The 26988-nt window shown below is 32.7% G+C and overlaps 1 protein-coding gene across 1 annotated transcript in view; it reads left to right on the top strand.

Moving 5' to 3' along the window:
• Positions 1 to 26988, top strand: part of MS3_00010749 (uncharacterized protein) — a gene marked incomplete at its 3' end in the record, with an annotated part of 93588 nt that overhangs the window by 40940 nt on the left and 25660 nt on the right. Inside the window, exons 3-5 of the mRNA XM_035732728.2 lie at positions 905 to 1210; positions 11220 to 11780; positions 22496 to 22651. Of these exons, the coding sequence (XP_035585893.2) occupies positions 905 to 1210; positions 11220 to 11780; positions 22496 to 22651 (1023 nt within the window). The remainder of the gene's footprint in view (positions 1 to 904; positions 1211 to 11219; positions 11781 to 22495; positions 22652 to 26988) is intronic.

The following is a 26988-nucleotide window of genomic DNA, read 5'->3' as shown; positions in this document are numbered from 1 at the left end:
CAGGCTGGTACCATGTCATATCCATATAGGTTATTGTAGTTTCTGGGCAGATCAAATTATTAATTGTTCTTGATTTGCATTTTGACCCTGTTAATTATTTGCCTGTCAACCTTGACGGTTTTTATGTAAGTGTATATATGTGCACTTCTTATCATGTTCATCACATGTCTGGAACTTATTTTTGGTCTGACTATAAATATTAATTTATGATTGATTAAATCGAGTTGGTCACTCGTCTTCTTCCCTGCAACTTCTGACGTTTCGCTTCTTTCTTTTTTTCACCTCGTTTCTTTGCTCGTATTTCTGGATAAACGATTGTATGAAATATAAATAGTCGAAATCCATTCTCGTATTTGACTTATTTCATTCCGTTATTCCTTAACACGAATCAAGTCGATGATTATATACGAGGGTAGCTCGGATGTATATTTCGATAGTAATCAACATTTGATCAAATTGGAGTCAGATAATTGAAGGCTACCAAACTATACAAGCAGAGTTGTTCTAGTAAATTTTTGAATTCTTGGAATATCAAGTTTTTCTTGAGTTCCTGGCCTCTTTCTTTTTAATCTCATGAGGGATTATTGTTGGAGTATTTTGTAATAGTCATCCAGTCTACTTAATTTGCATGGAACTTATTTCGTAGTTGAAAAACATTGAAGTATGTCATAGTTCCTAATCATCTCGCAAGGTGGGATAGTGGTTGCGCACTGTTGAGGAGTTCCACAATCGAACGAAACGGCCGTCCAGTGCTTTCAAGTTTTCCATTGTGGTTTAGCTTCAATTAACTCATGATCTCAACTATTAAAATTATCATAAGCTATGTTGATATATATAATGTTTATAACATAGATTATACAATAATATTGTTGTATTTAACATTCTATTTTGTTTAAATTAATAGTTGAAAGCAACTGATAAAGATGTCAATTCTACAATTACATATTCAATGGAAAATGGTGTTGATATCAATACAACATTAAAATTTTTTATTAAATCAAATGGATATGTGATTGTTCAACAGAAATTAGATTATGAACAACGTAATGTATACAGTTTTACAGTACGTGCTAGTGATGGTGAATTCTTTGCATTAGCTCGAATTGTTATAACAATTTTGGATGTGAATGATGAACCGCCTGAATATGTATTAAATCCACAACAATTAACGATTTTGGAAAATAAACCAGCTCAGACATTTATTGGTCATGTAAGTATATTTGTATAAAATTACAATCATGAAATGTACTAATGTTTATTTTATGTATAAATGTAAATTACATTTATATCAAATGACATTGACAATTAACAGGCTTTAGATATCTGGTTTGTTATGGATCAGGATAAATTCACTCATGAGAAATCATTAGCCTTAATGAGATATTTACATTTCACAGCGATCGAAATACAGTGGCATCATCATCATCATCAATGAACTTTGCATATCACACCTTATATAATCACTAGTAATACTCATTGTTTACAGTTTACTAAATAGCAACTTGGGGGTAATATTTAAGACTTTTCTTCAGTATTAATATGATTCCATCTAGTTATTACTCGTAACTTCACCGAATGTAAATAATACATTCTATTTATTATATTATTGCTTAACAATAAAGTTATTTACAAAGTAGGTAAAGAACTTACGACAAAACATATAGACCGTTAAAAGAAAGCGGAAAATTTCATATAATTCCTTTAGTTAAAATATAGTAACTGTCGTCTAAGTTTAGTATGCTTAACGATTGTTTCAGAGTTCATAGTCGTTTATGTTTAACATATAATATACAACTTCTGTTTATTTGCTGGTTGAAAGCCTATGCTCCTCCATGAGGAGTAATAAGCGTAAGTAAGTAAGTAGGTAAGTGACTAAGTTCTCCTTATTTTCAAGGGATATTTTTAATTTTTATGTGATTATAATTACAGCTTAAATTTTCAATTATCATATCATACTACTATATATTATGTACATCTATAATTAATCTTTATTTCTACTTTTATAATACTGAACATATAAAATCAAAACAAAATAATAATTAAGTCATCAGCATGAAAGCAAATTGTTGAAAATCTTATTTACTGTGAGAGGTTTGTGATGATTAGTTAATTTTATAGAATTAATCAAGGGATAATCCTAGTTAAACATTCATCTTAGCATGAGACTCCACAGTAAAATAAATTCATAATATTACTGGGGATCCTACCTAGGACTTTTAAGTCTCGGTTGAACTCTGAACCCCTAAGCTAGCATTCAATTGTCAAAATTTCTAATTTCAGTCAATTTACTATATGGCGCAATTAGGTTTAGGTATCACGTAATGGCTTAATAGTTAACATAACTGAACTCTGCTGGTCGCGGCTTGGTTTTCATTCCCAATGGTATCTTAGATGCATACTGCTGAGAAGTTTCAGACAAAAGCAAATCAGCTTGCCAGAACTTCTTGGTTTTCAACGAATATTCAGTGAAGATTAGTCTGTGATGTAATCGATAAAAGTTTTGTTGTTGAAACATACCCGTATTAAAGTAGTAAACGATTTGAATAACTTTCTCATTTCAAGTTCACAATAATGTACTTTTGTGTTTTTAATGAACAAACTGTTTGCTGACGGTTCAATTTGCAATTTACTGATAAGACGACTATACATTAAAAATATTCCGATGAGTAAATCATAAAAATAATCAAGTATTCGGTAAAATGGGTGAGGGAACAAATTAACTTGATACTTGACTAGTGAATTACTCCTGTTACACTTCGTGGAGGAGTATAGACCAAACACCATCATTCTCCATCCAACTCTGGCCTGAACAATCCTTTCCAGTTCTTTCAAGTTACTATTCATCCTTTTCATTTCTGCTTCCAATTCTCGACACAGTGTGTTCTTCGACCTTCCTCTTTTCCGTTTCCTTTCAGGATTCCAAGTTAATGCTTGACGGGTAATGTAGTCTGATGATTTCCATAATGTATGTCCTATTCACTTCCCACGTCTTTTCCAAATTTCCCCTTCATTTGGAGGTTTCTTTGTTCCCTTCCACATTAGATTGTTGTTGATGGTATCTGACCAACGGACATTGAGTATCTTGCGTAGACAATTGTTTATAAATACTTGTACTTTGTTGATGTTGGCTATGGTAGTTATCGAAGTTTCAGTTCCGTACAATAGAAATGTCTCGACGTTCGTATTGAAGATTCTGACTTTGATGTTGGCTGGTAGTTGTTTTGAATTTCATATATTCTTCAATTGTGGGAATGCAACCCTTGCTTTGCCAATCTTTGCCTTTACATCTGCACATGATCTTCCTTGTTTACCGATCATGCAACCAATGTATGTAAAACTCTCCACTTCCAGAGTTTCTCAATCAAGTGTTCTCTGTTTTGTATTTAAGGATCTTGTATATGTTGAGGCCTGGTGCTGCAGAAGTTTCTGCTACATTGGTTGTCTTCACTTGCATTTGTTGGTGAAGAATGGGATCTGTGATCTGTGAAGTCCGTATCGTATAGTTGCATCCAAGCTAACCATTATATTTCATGCTTCCCGTGAGATTTGTAGGTCTTTAGAATTAAGTCAACCTCTAGTGATCTAGTGCTCTTTTTCACTCACTTGTTTGTTTCTTTGCATTCGATCTGTACATCGGCTTTATTTTCTTTTGTTGAACTGTTTTTAATCGCGATTTTCTTCTTCCTCCTTTTCGTCTCTTGTCCAGGATTTCGGTAGAGGTTCTTTCCTTATGATGATGTTTCTTGCGTCCCAGAACCTCCTTGATCATTGAAGTTAGTGTTTTTGATCCTTTTTCATTTTTTATGGTGGTTTCCCCTTTGTTGAGTAGTTCTTGTAAAACTTGAAGCCTGTTGTTGAGACCTATCTTGAATTTGTTGAGTTTGCCAGTATTAGCTTGATATTTTGGTCTTAATTTCTTGGTTTGTAAGTGATCCACATAAATCATATTGATGAATTATTGACTTTTTGAATCAACTTTAATCATATTTATTTTGTGTATATCTTCTGCATTATAAACAAAGATGGATGACGGATAGCAGTGAAATCAAGGATGTGCGTTTCGTCCTATATCGGCCATTGGATATGAGAACTCAGTATCTAGGTGGATAATGTGAGAGGGTTTGGAGCGAAAGATACTAGTTTGGAGTCCCGGAGTAAACATCAACGCTGAACTGCAAGTACATCCCGCTAACTGGCTGTAAATAAGACAAAACGCACGTCCTGGATTCCACTGCCAGTTACCATCCGTCTCTACTCAAAAATGGTTGTGACTTAATTACAGTATCGAGGTAATCCATCATATATATAACAAATAGGTTGGTTACAAAATTCTGTCAAACAGATTTATTGAAATGTTTAACAGAGAATTTAGAAATGTCTGAATTCAGTACTTAATATGAAAATATTGAAGGTCGATTTTAATTTCTTAGTTTAGACCTTGTGAAAGAAAACAAATGAAATTGGAATAATAATAATAATGATCCGAAATACTCTTCTGCACTCGGCAAATTATTTAATGAGTAAGATGATAAAGAAAATGAACGATCTGAAGTTAACAATTCTGAGAAGATATTGATGTTTCTTTAACTGGACATAAGTGTATGGATTGGATTGAATGAAAATAAGTGGCTAAAGACACATTATGATAACAATCTAAGTGTCAATTTTTTTACTCAGAATACTTTCAACTGTACCAGTTAATTTATATAATACTGTAGGAATATAAATGAACAGAGAACAGTGAGTTGATCATTCGGTCAACTCCATTGAAATGAATTTATCCGACATTCACTAACCAATTGCAGACACTTCAATTAAAGTTTTTTAAACTACTGAACAGTTGGTAAACACACAGGTTAATAATAAGTAACAAACACTTCGAAACTAGTTAACTAGAAAACCAATTCAACGATGTCAACAACTCTACAGTCAGTATTATTATATCAAAATGCAAGGACCAATATTTTTTTATTTAGTAATTGAATTAATGAGTCAATTGAAGCTAGACAACCATGGGAAACGTGGAAGCATTGGACAACTGTTACGTCCTAGCATGAGACTCCTCAGCAATGTGACCCACGATCCCGTCTCGCAAGATTCCAACCCAAGACCTATCAGTCTCGCGCGCGAGCGTTTAACCACTAAACCACTGAGCCGGCCGGCATCCAACGATGTGAATGTCTAACTTCAACTAATCCACCAAATTGAGCGACACATCCACTATTGTCTTCAGTGAGTTACTATCTCACAACAGACAATGTTGAACTCCACTGGTCACTGCTTTTCATTAGAACTGAAGGAAATACCTCTCAAAGCCAGTCACTATTGAGCATATGTTGATTTTCATCAGAAAGAGAGTTTTTTTAAGACTGTAGTAATTCAATCGTTGAATTCATGAGTTGATTGAATCTAGATCACCATGAAAAGGAGCCATTTGCATAGAAATCTTTAATCTTCCAATTGTTTTTAAGAGTAATTACAAAATACTTACAAGCTGTCTAGACTAACATTTATTACTAACCATTTATCCGAATAAAGTATCCTCTAGAAAAACATTATTCAGTTTTTTTATTACATAATTGACTGAAAAGAATAATTTAATAGTCAGCTAATAAAACTGGAACGTTACATAGAATAATAAAAAAACCCATGTACTTCAAATAACTTCAATAAGCTAAGCATTATCGATGCAAATGAAGCATATCATAAGGCTAACATTATGAAAATTGAACAAATAATGACAGTAACATTAACAATAATAATAATAATAATGTTATATCTAGAACTTATATCGTTTTTGCTATACCGCGTACAACTTGAGCATTCAAATGCTTGAACCTTTCAGGTCCCAAGTTAGAAGACAGAAAACTAGTAGGAAGGAATCTTATTCTTAATAATATTAAATATAGTAAAAAACACTCAGGTATTAATAATTACGAATAAAAACGAAATCATCATTACAGTCATCCAATCCGCTTGCATTGGTTTTTAAACATTTGTCCAATCGGGAAGCTACACTTCAAGATTCTAGAATATTCTTCCAAAAACGATTGAATGGAATATCTTCGGCTCTTTCTGAGCATCTTAGAGTTTCCTTGAGCTCACCGGAAATTATTCCTACAAATTATGAAATATAAAAATGAATCGTACTGAAATTATATTACATTGTATTAGGCAGTTCAAACAGGATAAAGTGTTCCTCATGAAATTCGAAGTTCATAAGCTTTACTCACGGTGAAGTCGTAAATGCTCATTGTTGTGAAGTCCTATACTAGAAAGAAATATCTATCCATTACGTCCTTGGTTTTTAAAACGTGTCTATCATAAATCGGTTCGTGATATTAATAATGTTTAGATATAGATTGTAATTTCTTTTACTATTTGTGTAAGTTATAGTGGATAATGTAATCAAAACTTTATACAAAGAAAGTTTAATAATTACAGCAACCAGTTGTTGAGTATGTATTGAAGAATAATCTTACGTTAGTCAATAACTTTAAATTCGGTTCGCTTCCTTATGATTTTTTTCCTGTGAATATCAATATGGTTGAATGTTACTATTTGAAGGTTACTTTGAATGAACCAGTTCACTTCTCATATCTACTATGTGATACACGATCGACCAACTACTGTTTGAACTTCTATATCCACTAATATGTTAAATAAATGATACATCTTTTAAGAAAATACTGACATCTATTTATGGGAATGTCGAAATGGCTTACTGATCAACTTCAATCTTACACAATCAAAATATCATTTTCTTTTCTCCTTTAATTTCATAATTTGTCAGGCTTTTTACTTTGATTCTAGTGATGAAAAATGTTAATTATCTTCGCCGAAACCTCATAGAAACTGAGATGTTATTAATATTAGTATATAAATATAGCCATTGGTAAATTTTTCGTTTAGTAACAGACCGTTGATTTAATATATTAAAGCATGTGAATTGATTATCAATCAAAATTCGATAATATCTGCACAACACCTTCTGATACTAATCAACATATGCTCAATAGTGACTGGCTTCAAGAGGATTTTTCATGCAGTTCTAATGAGAAGCAGTAACCAGTGTAGTTCAACATTGTCTGTTGTAAGATAGTAACTCACTGAAGACAATAGTGGATGTGTCGCTCAATTTGGTGGATTAGTTGAAGTTAGACATTAACACCGTTGGATGGCGGCCGGCTCAGTGGTCTAAAGGTTAAGCGTTCATTCACGAGACCGACAGGTCCTGGCTTTGAATCTCACGAGATGGGAGTCCCATGCTAGAACGAAACAGCTGTCCAGTGCTTCCACTTTTCCCATGGTTGTCTAGTTTCAACTGACTCATGATCTAAACTACTGAATTACTATAATATCCACAAAACCCCTTCTGAATAGTCTTATAGTTTTGTTAGTAGAATATAAATAGGCAAATACATTTGTTATTTCCACTAGATCTATAAGGGAGTATTCTTAAACAAACCATCAGTTTCAGTGAGAGCATATACACTAGAACTATTGTCTTCAGTTTGAAATTGCTTCTTTGTATACATTTAAATGATCAAGTTGAATGTCATTGACAAAGACTGAAATATTAAAAAAAACTATCTGTATTTTGTATACTTAAGTAATACATATTCACAAAACAGTATTCAATATTAACTATGAATATTTTATAGTCTAGCGCGTAGAGACTATGAATAACATCTAGGTAGGTAATTAATTAATTATTCATTTAAGTCTTATTCAAATTTAAACAGATTGGGAAATTTCACTGTTTTTACTTGGCACCATGATTTTCCTTTTCTCTAGGAAATATACTTAATCAATGGCATAAATTACTGAGATTTATGTTTCTGTATTAAATATAATATTTTATCCATAGTATTAGTCTTTTAGTATTCATCGTATTAATATTGTAATTGAATAGTTGAATTTATGAATCAATTAAAGGTGGACCACCATGGAAAATTTGGAAGCACTGGATGACCATATCGTCCACAAGCACCCCTTCTGACAATATTGTCATGTATATATAGCTAATTATATTTGCACTCAGATATTGATGTTTACACAGCTATATGAAAACTTATTATGGTACCAGATTATTGAATAATAATAGACACCATAATTTTATCGAAAGATTATATTCATCATCAATCCTAAGGATTTCTATATCCAACTGGCGAGGTTCAAATAAAATGAAGAAAGTGTTCTAGATTCTATTACTAGTCATTGTTTAAAATGTAATCAACGCGTAAGAAAAAATAAACTCAGTGTATTCATTTAAAAGCTTGACAAACTGTGAGAGACGGAGTAAATCTGTTCTGAGCAAAGGTAAATCAGAAAATACTAAACCGTTTTAAGTACTAATACTAGGATGGGTAAAATGAACCGAAGTAGGAAAAAAACAAATAGAGACAAAAACCTATTTTTATTCAAAACAATTGACTCTATTAGATTAACGGATATCTGTTGCATGACACGAAGTAATAATGAGGTTAGACGCAGATTATAAGGGAATGATGGTAAGTCAGTTGGTGAGGTTGTAAATATTCATCGACTGAGATGGTTGGGCCATGTGTTACGTAAGCCTGAATACCGATTACCATCACGCACAATGCTGTCCAGTGTTGGAGACGGTTGTAAGAAAGTTAGGGGCGGCCAAACCAAAACGTGGCATCACTGCTTGAAGTCACTAACTTCTAATCTGAGCCATGTTGGTAGATGCAGACTACTCAGTTGGGGTGCGCGTGACTATCCTAACCAACGGTTGGAGACCCTGTGTGACATGGCTCAGAATCGATCACAATGGAGTAGGTGTATACAATCTCTGTCTTCCCTTAAACCATGAGATTTAAATCGCTTTCTACCTTTCTTTCTACCAAATAATTCCTTCTTCCTGTACTATATTCTTATACACAACCTTTTTTTTATACATTACCATCATTGAATTAACTACTCGTATGAATTCGGTTTTCATATTGTTGTGCTAATGAGATGTGGCAACTTGAAGCGATGCATATATGTACCTGTTTCTACGTTGTAGCTGAATGAATGACTGACCTGAAGTTATCAACAGATGTAAAAGTATCAGTAGTGAGAAACTTTATCACTTAAGTATAAATGAAATTCTGTTATTACCCTGTAAATTTATAAGTTTATCATGATATTATTAACTAATTATAAACCTTAATTACTGTCAAAATACTGATCTTTGAACGTAGCGAAATATTTCGATAATATTCTTTGATTTCATTGCCATTCACTTCCGACAGAAATTAATCAAGCATATCACTCTGTTACATATATATATACATATATTACTTCTGTTTTCAAGAAGAAAAACACACTTGGCAGTTTTCTCCACTTTCTTTAAAAACATTAGTCGTCATGAATAAATAAGGAATAAATGACAAAAGACAAAATATTATTATCTAATGCATGTATTATCATTCTCGATGTGAATATGACAATGAAATCGATGTACGCTAAGCATTACATTCTTAAGTGTTTTTTCTTAAAACTATCTTTCTATGTTTTATTAGCACTAACAATGATATATAAGTAAAGATGGATAGTGGCTAGCAGTGGAATCCAGAATGCGCATTTCGTCCTATTTGGAACTCGTCAGTTGAATGTACCTGCATCTCAGAGTTGACGTTCACTCCGAGACTCGAACTCAGTACCATTCGTTTCAAACGCTATCCACTTAGCTACTGAGTCCTGATGGCCATCTACTTGTGTAATAGGGTGGTTTAAATTCATCCTTGTACCCGGATTTTACTGCTAGCCACTATCTATCTTTGCTTATAAAGCTTGTGACTTAAGGCAATATCGAGGAAATCCGCACAGGATGCACATATGCCAACAAGAGACTGATCGATTGCAGTCCTAAACAACAATCGAAAGATTTAAGCAAACAACATCAAGTGAAGTAACATTGATTATTTAAGGAGAACTAGGGAATTATAGAAAAATATTCATATATATATATATTTGTTTGAGGAAGCTTTTAACGGCTACCGTTATCCTCGTTTATTGAAAACAGTTCGACCTAATCAACATACACTTTATCGTTAAGCATGTAGTAAGCCCACTCAACTACTGTATTATTTATCTGCTCACTGTAATTTAGACACTTGATCCACCATGTAATTTTCTGTGAGAGTCTGATTGAGCACATGTCAATTTTTGATCTATTCTTCCATTGGTTGTAATACACAGACAATCAATAATTTATCCATACTTGTACGCTTGCGGATTTTACCAATCTTTAACAATATACTATCTCTATAACTGGTGTTCAGGCTTTTGAATAATCTCGAGTAAATCCATAATTCTACAAGGAGATTTAGCCTGCATTAAATACTCAGTTAACGGGATACTATTTATGGGGGTCAGATATAGGGAAAATTAGCCTCTACAAGCTAACCTTCTAACATTATAAAACCTATGACTTATTTGTTTTCACCTTCTCATTTACAGTATTGTTTTATTTAGATTAAATTTAATCTGCTTTTAAATATCAACACTTGTGACTATGAGAACCTTACATTATTATCAGTTTAACATGTTATGTTTTACATGTTATCCGCATTATTTGTCCTTCATTGATTTTAACTAGTTATCTATGATCTTTACTATTGAATGATTGACCTTTCAAAGATAAGGTGAGATATTTTATTAGGGATAGTTTACATTTCTACATAAACTGAGTCTTTATTAAAGCAGATTTCCTATTTAACAATTATTAGAAAATTGCTTGAAAAGTCTATCGTTACTCTTTTAGAATTATTGGTGATTAGATTCAGTTATTCTTTCTAAACAGTATTTCCTTAGTCAGTACAAGGTTCCATAATAGGACGAAACGGTCATCCAGTGCTTCCACGTTTTCCATGGTGATCTAGCTCATGATCTCAACTATTGAAATTATTACAATCTCCACAAAACCTCTTCTGATACTAATACAAGGTTCCATATAATTTACCAATAAATGAGAATTAAAACTAGTTTAAAATTTATATGATCTGAATCATAATTCCACCAGCAATTAGTATTACTGGGGGCTTGATTTGTAGAAAACATTCCAGCTGAGTTATCATTTGCTTAAATCACTTGCATTAATTAATGGGGGCACATTTATCGTTAAAATTTATGAAAATTAAGTTGATTAATCATTTTGGTTCATTATCATAATGATAAAGTTTATTTTTTATTTTTTTAATATCCAGCTTCTTATAGTTGATCGTGACAGTCCTGAAGTTAATGGTCAAGTACACTGTGAAGAACCACATCACATGAAAGGTAAACAACCCATTGTTTTTGTACAAGAATCTGTGTATTTACTTCCACGTCAGCAGTCAGCATCTTTATCACTAGAAGGACTAACACCTAATCTTAATACTAATAATAACAATAACTATCTACCTACAAGTTTATCTCCTTCGTCAAGTTCTGAAAACCATGTTTATCAACGTTTAACACTATATAGTCTCAGTGAATTCGATCGTGAAAATGGACCTGATAAATATAAATCAATTATATACTGTTGGGATGGAGTAACATCAACAACGTTTTCACAAACACCCTATGATTCTTCAGTATACATGGATAAATATGCACCATTAAATTATTCAAAATCTTCTTCAACACTAGTATCATCTAGCCAAACAGCTACAATGACAATCACTTTACATATAATAGATGCAAACGATAATGAGCCTACTTTTGAAGAACAATTCTATAAAGCAGAGATTAAAGAAAATTCACCGATAGGCACTAAAATTATTAAGGTTAGTTAGTTGTTAAGAGTAGTCTCTTGATTGATATATTTATCACATATAAATATTTATTTATTGGTAGTACCTTGGTATTTTTTTATTTGTAAGATCGGAATTATCAGTACAAGGTTTTGGAGATTGTTGACTTTTGATTCAGATCATGAATCGATCAATATTAATCACCATTGAGAGCCAGTAGAGCTAATCTGTGTCGGGTGTGAGACAGTTACCCACCGATGACAATGAAGCATAGTTGCACAATATCGTGGATTGGTTGAAGATAGAAATTAACACCGTTGGTAGCCAGCTCAGTGGTCTGGAGGTTAAGTGTTCACACACGAAACCGAAGGTCCTGGGTTTGTATCTCGCGTATGGAGACATGGATGCATACTTTTGTGGAGATCTGTATTAATTAACATTCTATCGACTCATTATATAATATGTCCGATGAAAAGTCATTTGTGTTTACTTCTTTTGTATTCCTATTATATAATAAGTTATTAGCATTATAAATGGATGTGGTAAATAAAATATAAACTAACATATGTTAAAATGTTTCGATATCTTATTTAGCTCAACTGAATGTGTTAATAATAAGATAAATTCAGTAAGGTAATTAACTAAACTGACCAGTGATTTAGTATTAGATCGAATTAAAAATGATCCCATAATCATTGCCCAATTTAATACAAACGTGGATTAATAAAGGGCTAATTCCATAGAATCAAACATATTTGTACTAGCGATACTACTGAAGTAGAGACGAAGTTTTAGACTGAAACATTAATGAATAACGGTTATTCGTTGAAGTTCATAAGCCGCTGGAAGGGTTGCAGTGCGATCAAACCTATGACGCTTTTGGCACCCAAAAAGCCAGTTTACATTATGTTACCATTGAGAGGCGACTCAAATAGTCTCATATTGAAACAGACTTAAATTAGCCATCAACAGGATATTTTACGCAGCCCAACTTGTTATTACTGAAAAGACAAGGTCTATGTTTCATCGAAAACACAAACGACACGTAAACAATGGTGTCACATCCCATTGTGTCTGTCGATTTACTTATATATGCGAAAAAACACGTACATAGGGAGGCGCAATCGTGATCTGTAAGTAGGGGTGGAGGAACGCATACCCAAATGACTGCAGAAACAAATGAATCCCAATGGTCAAATAAGATCACAGAACAGACAAATATCATCCTCCATAGCGAAACACTTGATTGAGACTGGTCATATTTATTTATTTGAACACACAAATATTGGTACAAACGGGTATATGCACCACACAAGTCACTCGATTTGTTCGTGGGCTGTGATATTGCCCGGGTGCTAAGACCGGAGCAGGTGGTTTTATTCGGGGACCACACCCGGGGCCTTCGACTTAAAGGTCTGACCCAAAAGGCAGTGCAGCAACGTCAGGTGGTGTAGTCTCATGTTAGCCGGTGACCAAGAATAGGTTCGTATGTCATTTATTCTCTCAGGATCCTGGAGTCCATGTACAACATTGGTTTGGAATCAGATCCTCCATATCCACCAACCCACTTAAATCACCGGATATTCGCTTTTCGTAAAGAACACCTCTGCCGCCGTAATAATCTAACATATATATTTACCATGAATACTTAGAAAGTAGCAAGAATGGTAACCAAAGCACAATATATAGTTAATTTTATATTATTTCGTGAATCATGTGTTTAAGCTATTTACAATCTTAAACAAATCATAACAAAACTTTCTTGTAACAAAAGGGAGACAAACTAATGTTGTTTAATTAACAGTAGTGAATATGAATGTTAGAAGTGACAAGCGTTTTCATTGAGTATTCTAGCATTGAATAAAAAGGTTATATGATCTGAATGACCTAGAAGCAGAAAACTACAAAATGGATTATTGATTATTTGCTGGAAACCATAAAGAATTTACGCAAATTTTATGTAATAGTTGTATAAAACTTTCAAAATGGAACTAAAAAGTAATTTATGGATTGAATATGGTAATAACGAGTCAAAAACTTTGAGCTCATTGACAAACAAGCAATTGTTTTCTTCTGAATGAAAAGCGTCGAGATCAAAACATCTTTAAGCACTTCTTGAATCAATTCTATTTTTTTCTCGTCACCATTTGTTTTGCTTTATTTTTTTCCCAAAAGATGCCTACGCTTCAGCAATTCAACTTCTTTCAAAACATTTATATTACTATAATCTTCCTGATAGCCACATGATGGCTAAGATTAAATTTTTGAATTTCATTCGAACTTTAATAGTTTAGATCATGAGTCAATCGAAGCTAGACCATCATGAAAAATCTGAAAGCACTGAACGGCCCTTTCATCCTTGTATGGGACTCCTCATCAGTGCGCATCCACGATCTCGCCTCGCTAGATTTGAAACTAGAACCTATCGATCTCACACACGAATGCTTCAATTGACTCATGATCTCAACTATTTAATCCACAAAACCCCTTCTGATATTAATTCGAACTATTGATTTAATTAAGCTTAAACTGTCATCATTTTTTTTATCCGATACCTAATACCACCGATTTCTTTTGGGTCCACAGTAAAAGCTTTAATAATATCTCTACACCAGAATTCAGTAGTATAACAGGAAGTGATGATGAAGAATACATTTTCTATTTTGCCTATAATGAAATAATAAACGCAAATTAAACGGAAGTGAATAGATTATTAATTAATAGCATATTCATTGTTGGTATATGTAAATGAATATACAAACATTAGGAAAGAAAATAAAAAAACAAAGGCCTTATTAAAATATGATTACATTACTGAGAAAACAACCTTATTAAACCATGCGAGAGAATAAATGAACACCCCCCCCCCGAAAAAAAATTAATTCATGGGGAATGTTTTTTTTCTTCATTTAACAAGCATACACATTTAACAAAAGAGTATGTGTATGTGTTTGTATGTATGTATGTATGTATGTATGTATGTATGTATGTATGTATGTATGTATGTATGTATATGTGTGTGTGTCTGTATAATAATTGTAATGCATATCATTCAACTAAATGTATACAAAACTATTGTACTTAAACATTAAAGAGGAAGAATGTATTTTTAATGAAATTCTATAATGAAAGTTATCATCATTGTTTGTTGGTAACCGTTTGTTTAAATTGTAATGAAAACTTTTTTTAAAAAGAAAAAAAAACGTCAAAAAATAGTTTAGTTTGTATATGGATGAAAGTGGTACTGATTCTAAGAGTTGACTAAAGGTGATTAGATTAGTTTTTCAGTTTTCTTTCATTAAGATTTAGTGGACTGATGTTTTGGTGTGTTGTAATTGATGGCGGATAAATACTGTTTTCATGTATATGAATATTGATAAAGGTTTTTATGTGACTGTGTAGATATTTTTGTGTATTTTTATGGTCAAAATTATTCACCGTTGTTTAGATATCCATCAATTAGTTACTGTCAGCTAAGGAAATTCATTTATGCAGAATATATGAAATGTAGCCAACAGGGGAATACAGAATGTATGTTTCGTCTTATTTGGGATTCGTCATCTTCATGTACCTGCATACAAGAATTGATGTCCGCACTGATGAATTAAACCTAGTACCTTTTGCTTTAAGTAGCAATGCCTCTTACAATTGGTATTGATTCCAGTTGGTTAGAACTAAAGCACAACACAGAAAAGATTTATTTTGACTCAAATCGCCTCACTTTTTTCCATGCGTCAATAGAGGAAAGTCAAACCATGTAATTTATATTAATTGACTAATTTATTCGATTTTTTATCAAGCTATGACTTGATGATTTCTCTCTTGATACAAGATCGACGAATTATTCTCAAGAATTTACATGCTTAACTAAAGGGTTTTTCTAGTATATTCGTGCTATTCGAAGTTTTGTCGAGTAATTTACATCCACATATACTATCTCGAGTGAAGAAAAATGAATGAGATTATAGTGCTATGTTAAGCCTACATAGTTTATTCTAGCTTCCAAACAGGCCTATCTATTCATTCTACTTGAGTCACTCTTTTTGACCTTGTTAATTATTCGCTTATCAAACCCTGACTGTTTTTATATGAGAGTATGTGTGTGCACTTGTTATCCTATTCATCACATGTCTGTAACTTATTTTTGTTTGACTATAAATATAGATTCACGCCCAATTGAGTTGGCTTACGTGCCTTCTCCACTGTACGCCTTTTTGTTTTGCTTCGCTCTCTCTTCTTCGCTTCATTCGCTGAGATTCTCTGATTGTCTATTCCGATCAACGATTGTACAAAATAAATGTATTCAAAAATCTATTCTCGTATTTGACTTATTTAATTCCGTTATTCACCAATGCGATTTAAGTCGATAATTATATACGAGGATTAGTGACCTGTATATCTCAATAACAATCAGAAACGACCAAATTAGAGTCAGATATAGGTTCACTAAAAGATAAATCGTATTCTACTAAAAAAACTAAGAACATTTACGTCTCAGGCAAGTGAATTTTAAAGAGTCAAACAATTAATTCATACCATGAATCGCTATTATCCAAAAAAGCATCAATAACAATGGCACTATAAGAGTATCTTGTTCTAATTGGAAATTACTTAACTAATAATACATAATTCACTTGGTGTTCTTTTTACTTGTATCTTCTCATTGTTATTGAAGACTGCAATCAATCAATCTCTTGTTGACAATATATTTATCCTATGCGGATTGCCTCGATATAGCCTTAAGTCATAAGCTTTTTAAGCAAAGATTGATAGGAATTTAACAATATAACTTCGATTAGCTAAGGTTTCTAAGTTCGAATGTCAATAAGAACATTATGATTGACTTCATTGATGACAAATTAATCTTACATACATGATTGATAAGTTTCATAAACATTCATATAAATACACTTGGTATTTTTGTTTGTATCTTCCCATTGATGTTTAAGACTACAGTTGATCACCCATTGCACAAGCAAGTGGCTATCAGAACTCAGTAGCTGGGTGGATAACGCGATGACATTTGAAGCGAATGGTACTGAGTTCTAGTCCCAGAGTGAACATCAACTCTGAGATGCAGGTACATTCAGCTAACCAGTCCCAACTAGGACGAAACGCGCGTCCTGGATTCCACTGCTAATCACTATCCATCATTATTCATATAAATAGTATAGAAATGTTTTGGTAATTTTAAATCTTTTAGGTTAATGATTTAATTATGAAACTTTCCGCGACATTCTGGACAATATCATTAGGGTAAATAAAACTATGAAGAAGTGGCTTATAGTATATCATTACAAACCAACACAAATTCGATCACAACAATTTCAGATCTCATTGAATGAATATTTGATTATTAAACATAATAATTTGAAATAGATCCAATATAATTGGTAGTTGTTTTGTCTTGTTAATGGAATGCTTGTTTTTTTTGGGGGGGGGTTGCTTTACAAAAGTACATGCAATCAAATTTTCTTTTGTAACAAAAATAATGACACGGTTTATTATTATAATGAAAATAGCCAAAAATAATAATAATAATAATAATAATAATAATATATCTGAGTCATTAATGTTCATCCTGACATAATGTTCTATTGCTAGTCAAAGTAACTAAATGATTCATTTTAATGATCATACTTTCTTAAAATGAAGCCTTTGTACTTATCTAATCATCATATCAACTTTTGTTACAAGGGCAATTATTCTTAGTCTAAGGAAACAAAATAAGGAGAAAGAGAGAGAGAGAGAGAGGGAGGGAGAGATAAAGGGAAAGAAAGAATTTAACAAAATTTTAATTATATGCATGTAACAAAAAAAAATGATAAAAACTTATGACTCATTAAATAAATTCAACTGAAATGTTTCATAAATTCATGAGGAAAAGTTTTATTATGTTTGCATTTGTAAAAATTAAGGATACTGCCCTCCCCCCACCCGAAACGTCGGTAACATGAAAATGGTCTTGTAATTGTATTCCGACACGAGACAATGGGTTTTAAGCGTTCTTTAAGCCTTAACACTTCAAGCTGAGCTATTTCATTTACTATCCTATATATGTGTTCTATGTAGTATAAACTATATTGCTATGTAGTGCTGAAGGCTTCATATGAGACTAGAGGTTCGCTATTGATATTTTGGATGGATCGGCATTACTTTGACAAATTTTTTTGACTGTTCGTAAGTAAAACTGGTTTGCTGATTAACCAATTTCATCCATACTAGTGGTTGCTTTGCGGTGTTCTCAAGTCTCATTATCATTGGGACATCGTAAGGCATATCATCATTACTAACACTAATGAGTTTGACTGTCGTGTAAGCGGAATAGGTCAAATTTGGCCTGTTCATGTTGTGAACAATTGATTTACAAGATCAATAATCAGAATAATTATACGTATTATGTATGTGTGCATATGAATGGTGCGAATGGTCCACCAGGGTGCTGGGTACCTGTGTGGTTGCACCACAGGACTGTGCAGTACTAATCAGATTGTAACGTTAAAAAGCATATATGATGTCTGCTTCTCCTGTGGAGCAGACATGAGTTGTACTGCTCAGGTTAAGCCTGAGTGGTGTCTGGCTCTCCTGTTAAATGGGATTGAGCTGTACTATTTGGGTTGTCTCATGAAAATCTGGATGGTGTCAGGTTCTCTTGAAAATCATAGTAAAATTACCCTAGCCCATAAGGGTATACTATATAAGTGAATTTGTAAAAGTTATTTTAGAAAGGAAAACTATCTGAGTGATAAATATCTAATATCTATCAAGACATTTCTTAATAAGTAAGCTAAAATAGTAATAAATTATGATCAAAAATATTAGATCTTCATTCGAATAATATGTATTTGATTTTCATATAATATTACCTTTTATTTCATACATGACCTTGGTTAGCTAAGGCTTCTAAGTTCGAATACCAATGAGAACATTATAACTAACTTAATCGATGACAAATTAAACTAACTTCAACCAATCCACAAAATTGCATGACCATCTTCCATTTCACTGAGGTACGGATTAGCTCCACTGGTCAAGGCTTCTTATTAGAACTCCGAGAATTCTCTCACGAAACTAGTCACTAGTGAACACATGGTAACTTAACTTTCTACCCAATGCTCAATTTATTTGAAAATATCAATTCCAACCTTGAGATTGGTACATACAAATATCAGAAGGGGTTTTGTGGAGATTTTAGAAATTTCACTGATTGAAATCATGAGTCAATTGAAGCTAGTGAAATCTCTAAAATCTCCACAAAACCCCTTCTGATAATAATCATCTACTCACTAGTGACTGACTTCAAGAGATACTCCTGGAGTTCTAGTGAGAAGCCGTTACCAGTGGAGTTCAACCAGGTCGGTTGTGAGATATCAACTCACTGAAGACAATGGTGTACGGTGGCGCAACTTCGTGAATTAGTTGAAGTTAGGCATTAACACCAATGGATGCCGGCCAGCTCAGTGGTCTAGTTGGTTAAGCGACTGGAGCGAGACTGATAGGTCCTGGGTTCGAGCCCCGCGTGGTGCGGGATCGTGGATACGCACCGCTGAGGAGTCCCATACTAGGACGAAACGGCCGTCCAATGCTTCCAGGTTTTCCATGGTGGTCGAGCTTCAATTGACTCATGATTTCAACCAGTGACATACAAATATCATCAAGATTCATTTTATATGAGTTATGTAAGTTATATTATTCAGCATAAATAAATGACAATTAAAGTGGGATATACCGTTTTAGATGGTGGTTGGAGGTAGTCAACAGGAAACCCTGGACCCAGGTTTCGTGCTACTTGGCACTCGTCAGCAAGGTGTACCTGTTATCTTTAGGGAACTGGTGCTCCCTGACGGGTCCGATCTCGTGTCATCCAGCTTCACAGTCAGAGACGTTACCACTGAGCTATCCGGGCCGCGACTGGCTTCCTGTAGGAGTGAGATGTAATCACGATTGATTGACCACTGGGTCATGTGTGTCAAGTCCTTATGTAGTGCAAATCGAATGCTATCGATCATGTTGCAATGTAGCCACCAGTCTAGGTGACTAGACATTGCGGGTACTATATATTGAGATTAGATGGCGGTTGGAGGTAGTTGACAGGAAACCCTGGACCCGAGTTTCGTGCTACTTGGCACTCATCAGCAAGGTGTACCTGTAATCTTGAGGAAACGTGATCGATAGCATTCGATCTGCACTAAATAAGGACTTGACATGCATGACATTGACCACCGCCCAGTGGTCAATCAATCGTGAAATACCGCTTTTTTTGAAAGATCAAATTACTTCATTTATATAATTTATACATTTTACTAATAACAATACAAAAAAATTAATCAATACAGACAAAGTCCGTTTCCAAACTGAATCATTATTTATAATCCTAAATGGCTAAATATTAATAATTTAGACAGGAATACTAATAGGAATAGCCGATAACATATTTGTCCTTAATGTTCTAATCATAAATTTGTAACCATTGAGTATGATTAGATTGATTTAATCCAAAATTTAATTCATCCATTTTAATAATAATAATAATAATGACCTCATGTTAGAGTTGTGTTTTTCAAAATATAGAAGGAAAAAAAATAGAAAAAGAGAAAAAGAAAGAAAAAAGAAGAAAAAAATAAGAGAAAACCCCAGTCACATTTCATTCTAACTTCATTCTAATTCATTTTAATCAAAGTTGAATATTAAGTGGTTGCTTATTTATTTTGTTTGTTTTTCTTTTTTTGGAGTAAAATGTTTGTAAAAAAAAATTTATTTACCTTAGTTTCTGTATAAAACAAAATAAGCAATTGATTAATCGGCTTTTCTTTTTGGTGAATTCATTTGTTAGTTGTTGTGTTGTTTTTTATTTTTTTTGTTTTTTTATGTGACCTAGGCCATGAATCACCTAAGTTTCTGTGACATTCAGGTTAGACTAGTAAGAAAGAAAGAAAAAAACACCTTATCACAATTTATTCCTAGTTTATTATTAAAATAATTCCAGATTGTGACACGAATGGAATAGAGTAGATAGATTGTGGTTAGTTGAAGGATTTTGGTTTAGAGTTTCATCATATATAGAACTTGTCAATGAAACTTATTGAGTTCCAACTAAGTTGTGTACATCAAGGCTGGAATGTAACTATATGCTGTTGATAAGTTATAAATGTGCGTTATTAATCTTATTGTTAATCATATTCATCTATTTTGAAAACCTGTGAAAAATGGTAATATTGGAATAATTCACTCAGGATACATATGTTAGCTAAAACTAATCAGAATTTAGTTTCGAATATCAGTAACATGATAATTCAAATGTTTTCTAATAACAATCTTTATTATTTGAATGGATTGAAAGGAAGTTAGTTTTGATTGTCAAGTGATATAAACTGAAATGATATTGATAATCCATTTCGTTTTAGCTTAATACTCTTTAACGACTCCATACGGTATCGAACTAAAGGTCGTTGGATTAAGTATTGATCATAATTTAAGATAAGTAAACAGTAAGTTTCTGTGTTAAGTCAGATCAGTGTTTGTCAAATATTTAAATGGTACTGTCTATAATCTCTTATTTATGAACACGAAGTCCCAGTGATCCTAATCGAATCTTAAACTGTTGAGTTATTTTTTTAGAGATAACACCCCAAGTAACGATGTTTGACTATCGTTGTAAAATTTATTTTTGACAATCAAACTTTGTAAATTGAGAGTTAAGAAAGTTTTAACGTAAAGCTAATATATTGTTGACTACGTTAGATGGTTTGGGATAGTCTACAGAAAACCTTAAACCTATACAATCTAATAAATAACGGATCAAGACGTAGTTTAGTATTAGAAAAACTGGATTTACCTGAGTAACTGTATAATAATTTACAAGTAACCTCAAATGTCATAATCTAAGTAATAAATAAGTGACAAATCGTAAGGGAATAAATGAAGCTAGAAGATCATTTTGCAAAATGTCTAATCTGGATACCTTGGATCAGTCGACCAAGCCCTCGGCGTATAGAATTTAGTCATATTAATAAAATGGTGACGAGTGTGGTTTCAAACTTTCTTTACAACTGAACATAATGGTTTGATTATGTGAATATGTGCAAGAAATAGCATTTCTTCAAGTTTCATTATATTCTGTTTTATCTTTTTGCATGTATATTTTACCAAGTACTTCATCTGGTTAAGGGTATTAACTAAACCACACTTAGCTTTCTTTAAACGCCCGGCACATCAATTTTCACACATTGATGCTGCCAAGAGGAAAAATGACTAAAGTATGGGCAAGTATTTGCTTTCTTTAGTAATTTACTATTGCTCTATGAAATAAAATCTTTGTCAGTATTATGTTTTAACTACAGTTATGAGCTAACTTCATGTTATTTTCTACTTCATTTTGTTTTTTCTTTCGGATTAACTAATATGTCTCGAATAGTACAAATCCACTTTTTGCCTTTAAACATCTAACTATACAGCTGATAAGTACTTTCATCAAATACTACCATTATTTGGAGATAACTAACATTTCGATCGATTTATGTGTATCGTAATACCGTTTCTGGTAAGGTAATTATTATTTTCTTCCCACTCTCTCTCTTTCTCTGTCGTTCTCTCTTCTTAAATTAAACAATCTCATAGGAATTCTTAGAAGGAAAACAATATACATTTTGTTATCAGTTTCTTTTTCATTCGTTTAATTCGTTTTTCTTTCTTTACCTTAAAGACACTTCATTTTACTTTAGTTGAAATCTTTGTTCTTTTGTTATCAGATGCATGCAGTTGACAAAGATATTGGAGTAAATGCACAAATATACTACAGTTTAGAAGAGAATGAATTGTTTGTACCGTATTTTAAAATCGATCCAATTATGGGTTGGATTGTGAATTCAGCGGAACTTGATCGTGAAGCACAAGTAACATTTCAGGTAAATTATAATTAAATAAATTATTAGACTTATTAAATTTTCAGTATTGCATATCATATGGCATTAAACACTTATGACCGTCCCTGTTTAAAACTTCTCAGAAGGATCTAAATTTAAAATGGTATTGACTAAATTGAATTTAGAAAGAATAGATATTAATATTGATCTTCTTAGTGCTAAAAAACTAGTTTTTTTTAATTATATCATTTATAATTCACTATTCTATAAAGTTTTCTTGTCTTCCAATACATTTCCGTTGTGTTAGGTAACTGAACTTGGTCGATAAGGAGCCCTAAACATAAGTTTCATGCTAGTTGACACTCGTGCGAAAGGCCCACATGCAGCCTTGAGGAAAATGGCGCTCCCTGTAGGATTAGAATCACGGTTATCCAGCCTTATAATCAGAGGTGTTATCACTGAGTTATTCGGGGTTGACCGAACACTGAGTAATGATCAATGTCGTGTTTGTCTAGTTTTTACTGCTACTGAGGATTCCATCGATCAACTAGAAATTTGGTCGCTAATCTAGTTAAATTCACGTATCATTATGTTATTCACCAAATCGGCAATATATTCAAATCTGTATAGCTGAGAACTCTCATGATCATAGTATGTCAGTCCGTGTTAAAAATCACCTGTGTTTGAGTTTTCGACATCCATGTCGACTTTCTTAGTCTTGCTGAACATACCTTAGCTGAAGGAACGAGTGGGCACGCCTTGTTATGCATCTCTTGCAATAATTAGTCAACTTAAATCATTTACTTCTTGACACAATGACTAACATCCAAATATTACTTTGAGCTTCTTCATTCGCGACCTTTGGTTTGACTGAGTCCTCAATTATAAGGATTTTAAAGACAACAATGTTGTCAAACGACACTCACTGACATTTATATTAGAAGAAAAAAAAAGAAATTCAATCAAATAGATTAGGATTATTCATGATTGGTCATTTTATAAATACGAGATATTCTCTCTTATTTGACATTTGAACCACTGGTAGATAGTTAGTGTTTGTGCTTTGATCTGACAAAATACTTTGTAAACGTAATACACCCATTAAGATGTTAAATAAGAAAGGTTAGTTCAACGAAGAGTTCCCTTTTCAGCAAATTCATTTTCAAAGCTGTACAACCGTAAATAGAGATACTTATTTTTACAGGATGATAATAATACTGATAATAAACTTCTGTTAGACATGGTGACAGTGAGGTTAAATAAACAAAGGTATTAACTCTTTTTTAAAACAAGGGACGTTTAATAATTGTTTGATTGTTAATGGCTTAACTATTCATCAAAAGATAGATGGGGAAATTGTCGTTGAGAAAGGATGGCTCAGCATGATAAGATAAAATGTTGAAATCGAGATTAGATGTAATCAGAATGATCATGGAAACAAAATTAAAACGAATTGGGGGGTAGAGGATTGAAGGGGAAGATGGAAGGTGTTGCAGATGGCTGTAAAGGAAGAAGAGTATGAAAAAGAAAAAAAAATCTCTATTATACCGAATATATAATATTGAATAAAACCACTAATAACAATTATGGTAATAATCATTCTATATAAAAATGTATATGTATTGCATATTAACAAGCTGAGTTTGATACTTTGAATACTTGAAAGATTGATTTCCTAGTCCCCGACATTCTTTCAATCTTGAATTTAAAACGGAAAACAGAAGATCGAAAATATCGAAAAAAACTTTACTTAGAAGGTCAAATTACGTAAAGAAACACAAAGATTTTTGTAGAGCTTTGATTGATCTTGAAATCACAAAAGATTCGAAAATAGGTGAAAATTTTGATTTAAAACTCGATATTATTAGTTGTTTTCATAAAGAATTAATTAGTCAAAGTGTTTTTAACAGGACCTTTAGCTTCTAGAGGGTTTTTCAAAGAAATAACAAAAACTCTTAACATTATAAAAACACAATTTGAAACGTTATTAGGGCTAAAATCATTGAAATTATCCAACTTCGTTGATTTGTACCAAATATTCTGTGATCGTAAGCTTACCTATCATTTCAAACTAGAGCCCACCGAGGAAATGTTTGCACAATTAAGATGTTGATCGGAAACCATGGAAATAAGTTTCGTTCTGCTTAGCACTTGTTTGCAAGGTATATCTGTAATCTTGAGAGAACTGGTGCTCCCTGACGGATTCGATTCCGTGTCACCCAGCTTCACAGTCAGAGACGTTACCACTGAACTATTATGGCCACGGCTGACTTCCTGTAGGAATGAGATGTATTTACAATTGATTGACTTGATCGATAGGATTCAATTTGTACTAAGAAGTACCCGGTATACATGACATTGATCACCACTAAGTGATCAGTCAATTGTTTGTACAATTTCTTAGTACGCTCTACCTTCTATCAATAGTTTGAGATTAGAAATTTGTTGAAATATTTCAATTTTCTTCATTTCTAAATAAAATTAGTGTAATGAATCATTGGGGAAAGAACATAGTAATCAATTAATGCCAATAATCGGCAATCTTTGTGTTGTTTTTTTACATTGTCATCATCAATCCACACACAAAAACACAAACACACACATGTAAACAATCACTTACCTACATCCAACAGTTGATCAGATATTTAATAAATTTTTTCTAATGAATAAAACAACTGTCATTCATACATCAGTATTACCGATAGTAGGAGATAATTCTTTATAAAACGAAAAATAATAATGTAAAGTTATTCTAAACGAAAACAATAATATGGGAAATAAACAATGAAATACTAAGAGAACATAAGAGGAAAACTAATTAAAGAGATAAATAAATAAACAACAACAACAAACAAAAAAAACGGTAAACAAACAAAAAATAAACAACAATGATGCAGTCCAGTTGATTAGTTTCTTTTAAACTGACGTTTATTAATATATCGGAACGTTCAATTGTTAATTAATTTTTGTATTCCATATGTTATATTATAGTAAATATCCGAGAGTGGATAGCACTGAACGGTATATTAATTGACTGAGTAATGCAAGTCATACTAATTTGTTTGGTTCGTATTCTAGAACTTTTTCCTTTCATATAGTTTGGATATATTTTGGTATTATGTCAGTAGATATAAAATAGACAAATGAATAAAACTACTTTACTACACTGATTCATTACTTATTGTTACTCCCAATGGAGCATAAGCCGTCGACCTGCATTGTCCAACCCACTCTGTCCTGGGCCTTCCTCTCTAGTTCGATCCAATTGTTGTTCATTCTTCTCATATTTGTCTTCATTTCTCGACGTAATGTGTTCTTTGGTCTTCCTCTTCTCCTTTGGCCCTGAGGATTCCATGTGAGGGCTTGCCTTGTGACGTAGTTTGGTGCTTTCTTCAATGTGGACCCTCTGTGGGGCTACTGCTAGTCCAAAGCACGGATAAACGAGGAGAGTTGGACATGGGGTTAGTGACCCCATCCCGTAAGAAACTAACTCCCTAAAAAAACGCAAACACACTGATTCATAACTGACTAAAATCCAAGATTTACTGTACCTGATACATAGTAATGAATGAATTAAATCTATTGAGTTTTTGATGTGACCTGTATACAAAAACACTATTATTTGAAATTAAATAATTCAAGATAATCTACGTGAATCTCTGGATCTATATTTCGTTCGGACAGATGTTCATTAAAAAAATTATTTACAATCCTCAAGAAATTAACCTAACTCTCTTAATGTTTCATTATATTATATTATTTTATTAACAGAAAGGGGTTTTGTGGATATTATAGTAATTTCGATAGTTGAATTCATGAGTTTGTTGAAGCTAAGCCATCATTGAACACCTGGAAGCACTGGACGATCGTTTCGTTCTAGTATGGAACTCCTCATCAGTGCGCATCCTCGACCCCACCCCATGAGATTCGAACCCAAGACCTATTATATTATTAATATTCATCACTTAAATGGGTTATTTCATGTTACAGGATATGATCTTTTTTAAACTTGAAATATAGTCACAAAGAACTGATTGACTTTACTGACCTAATTTTTAATATAGAAATTAGGATTTTAGTATTGTTTTTTGTCAAATTACAAAAATAAACATTATGAGGACAAAGGGAATTCATTTCATTTCGTATCCTTTAAAACCCTCCACATATACGCACTAATGTGTATAGATAAATAAACAAAGTGGTTGATAAATTTGATTTTTCGTTCAACACGCAGAATATCGTTTAGTTCACTAATAGTCATAATAACTAGTTCTATCTTTTTTTAATGTTTCAATGAAATTGGTTACCCCTTATCAATGTAGACATTCAGCTACTTTCGTCTTCATATACTCTCTTTAGCCATTATTATCATTGATTAG

This window comes from Schistosoma haematobium, chromosome 2 (genome assembly GCF_000699445.3).
Source record: "Schistosoma haematobium chromosome 2, whole genome shotgun sequence".
Classification (NCBI taxonomy): Eukaryota; Metazoa; Platyhelminthes; class Trematoda; order Strigeidida; family Schistosomatidae; genus Schistosoma; species Schistosoma haematobium.
This window is presented reverse-complemented; position numbering and strand designations above follow the sequence as displayed.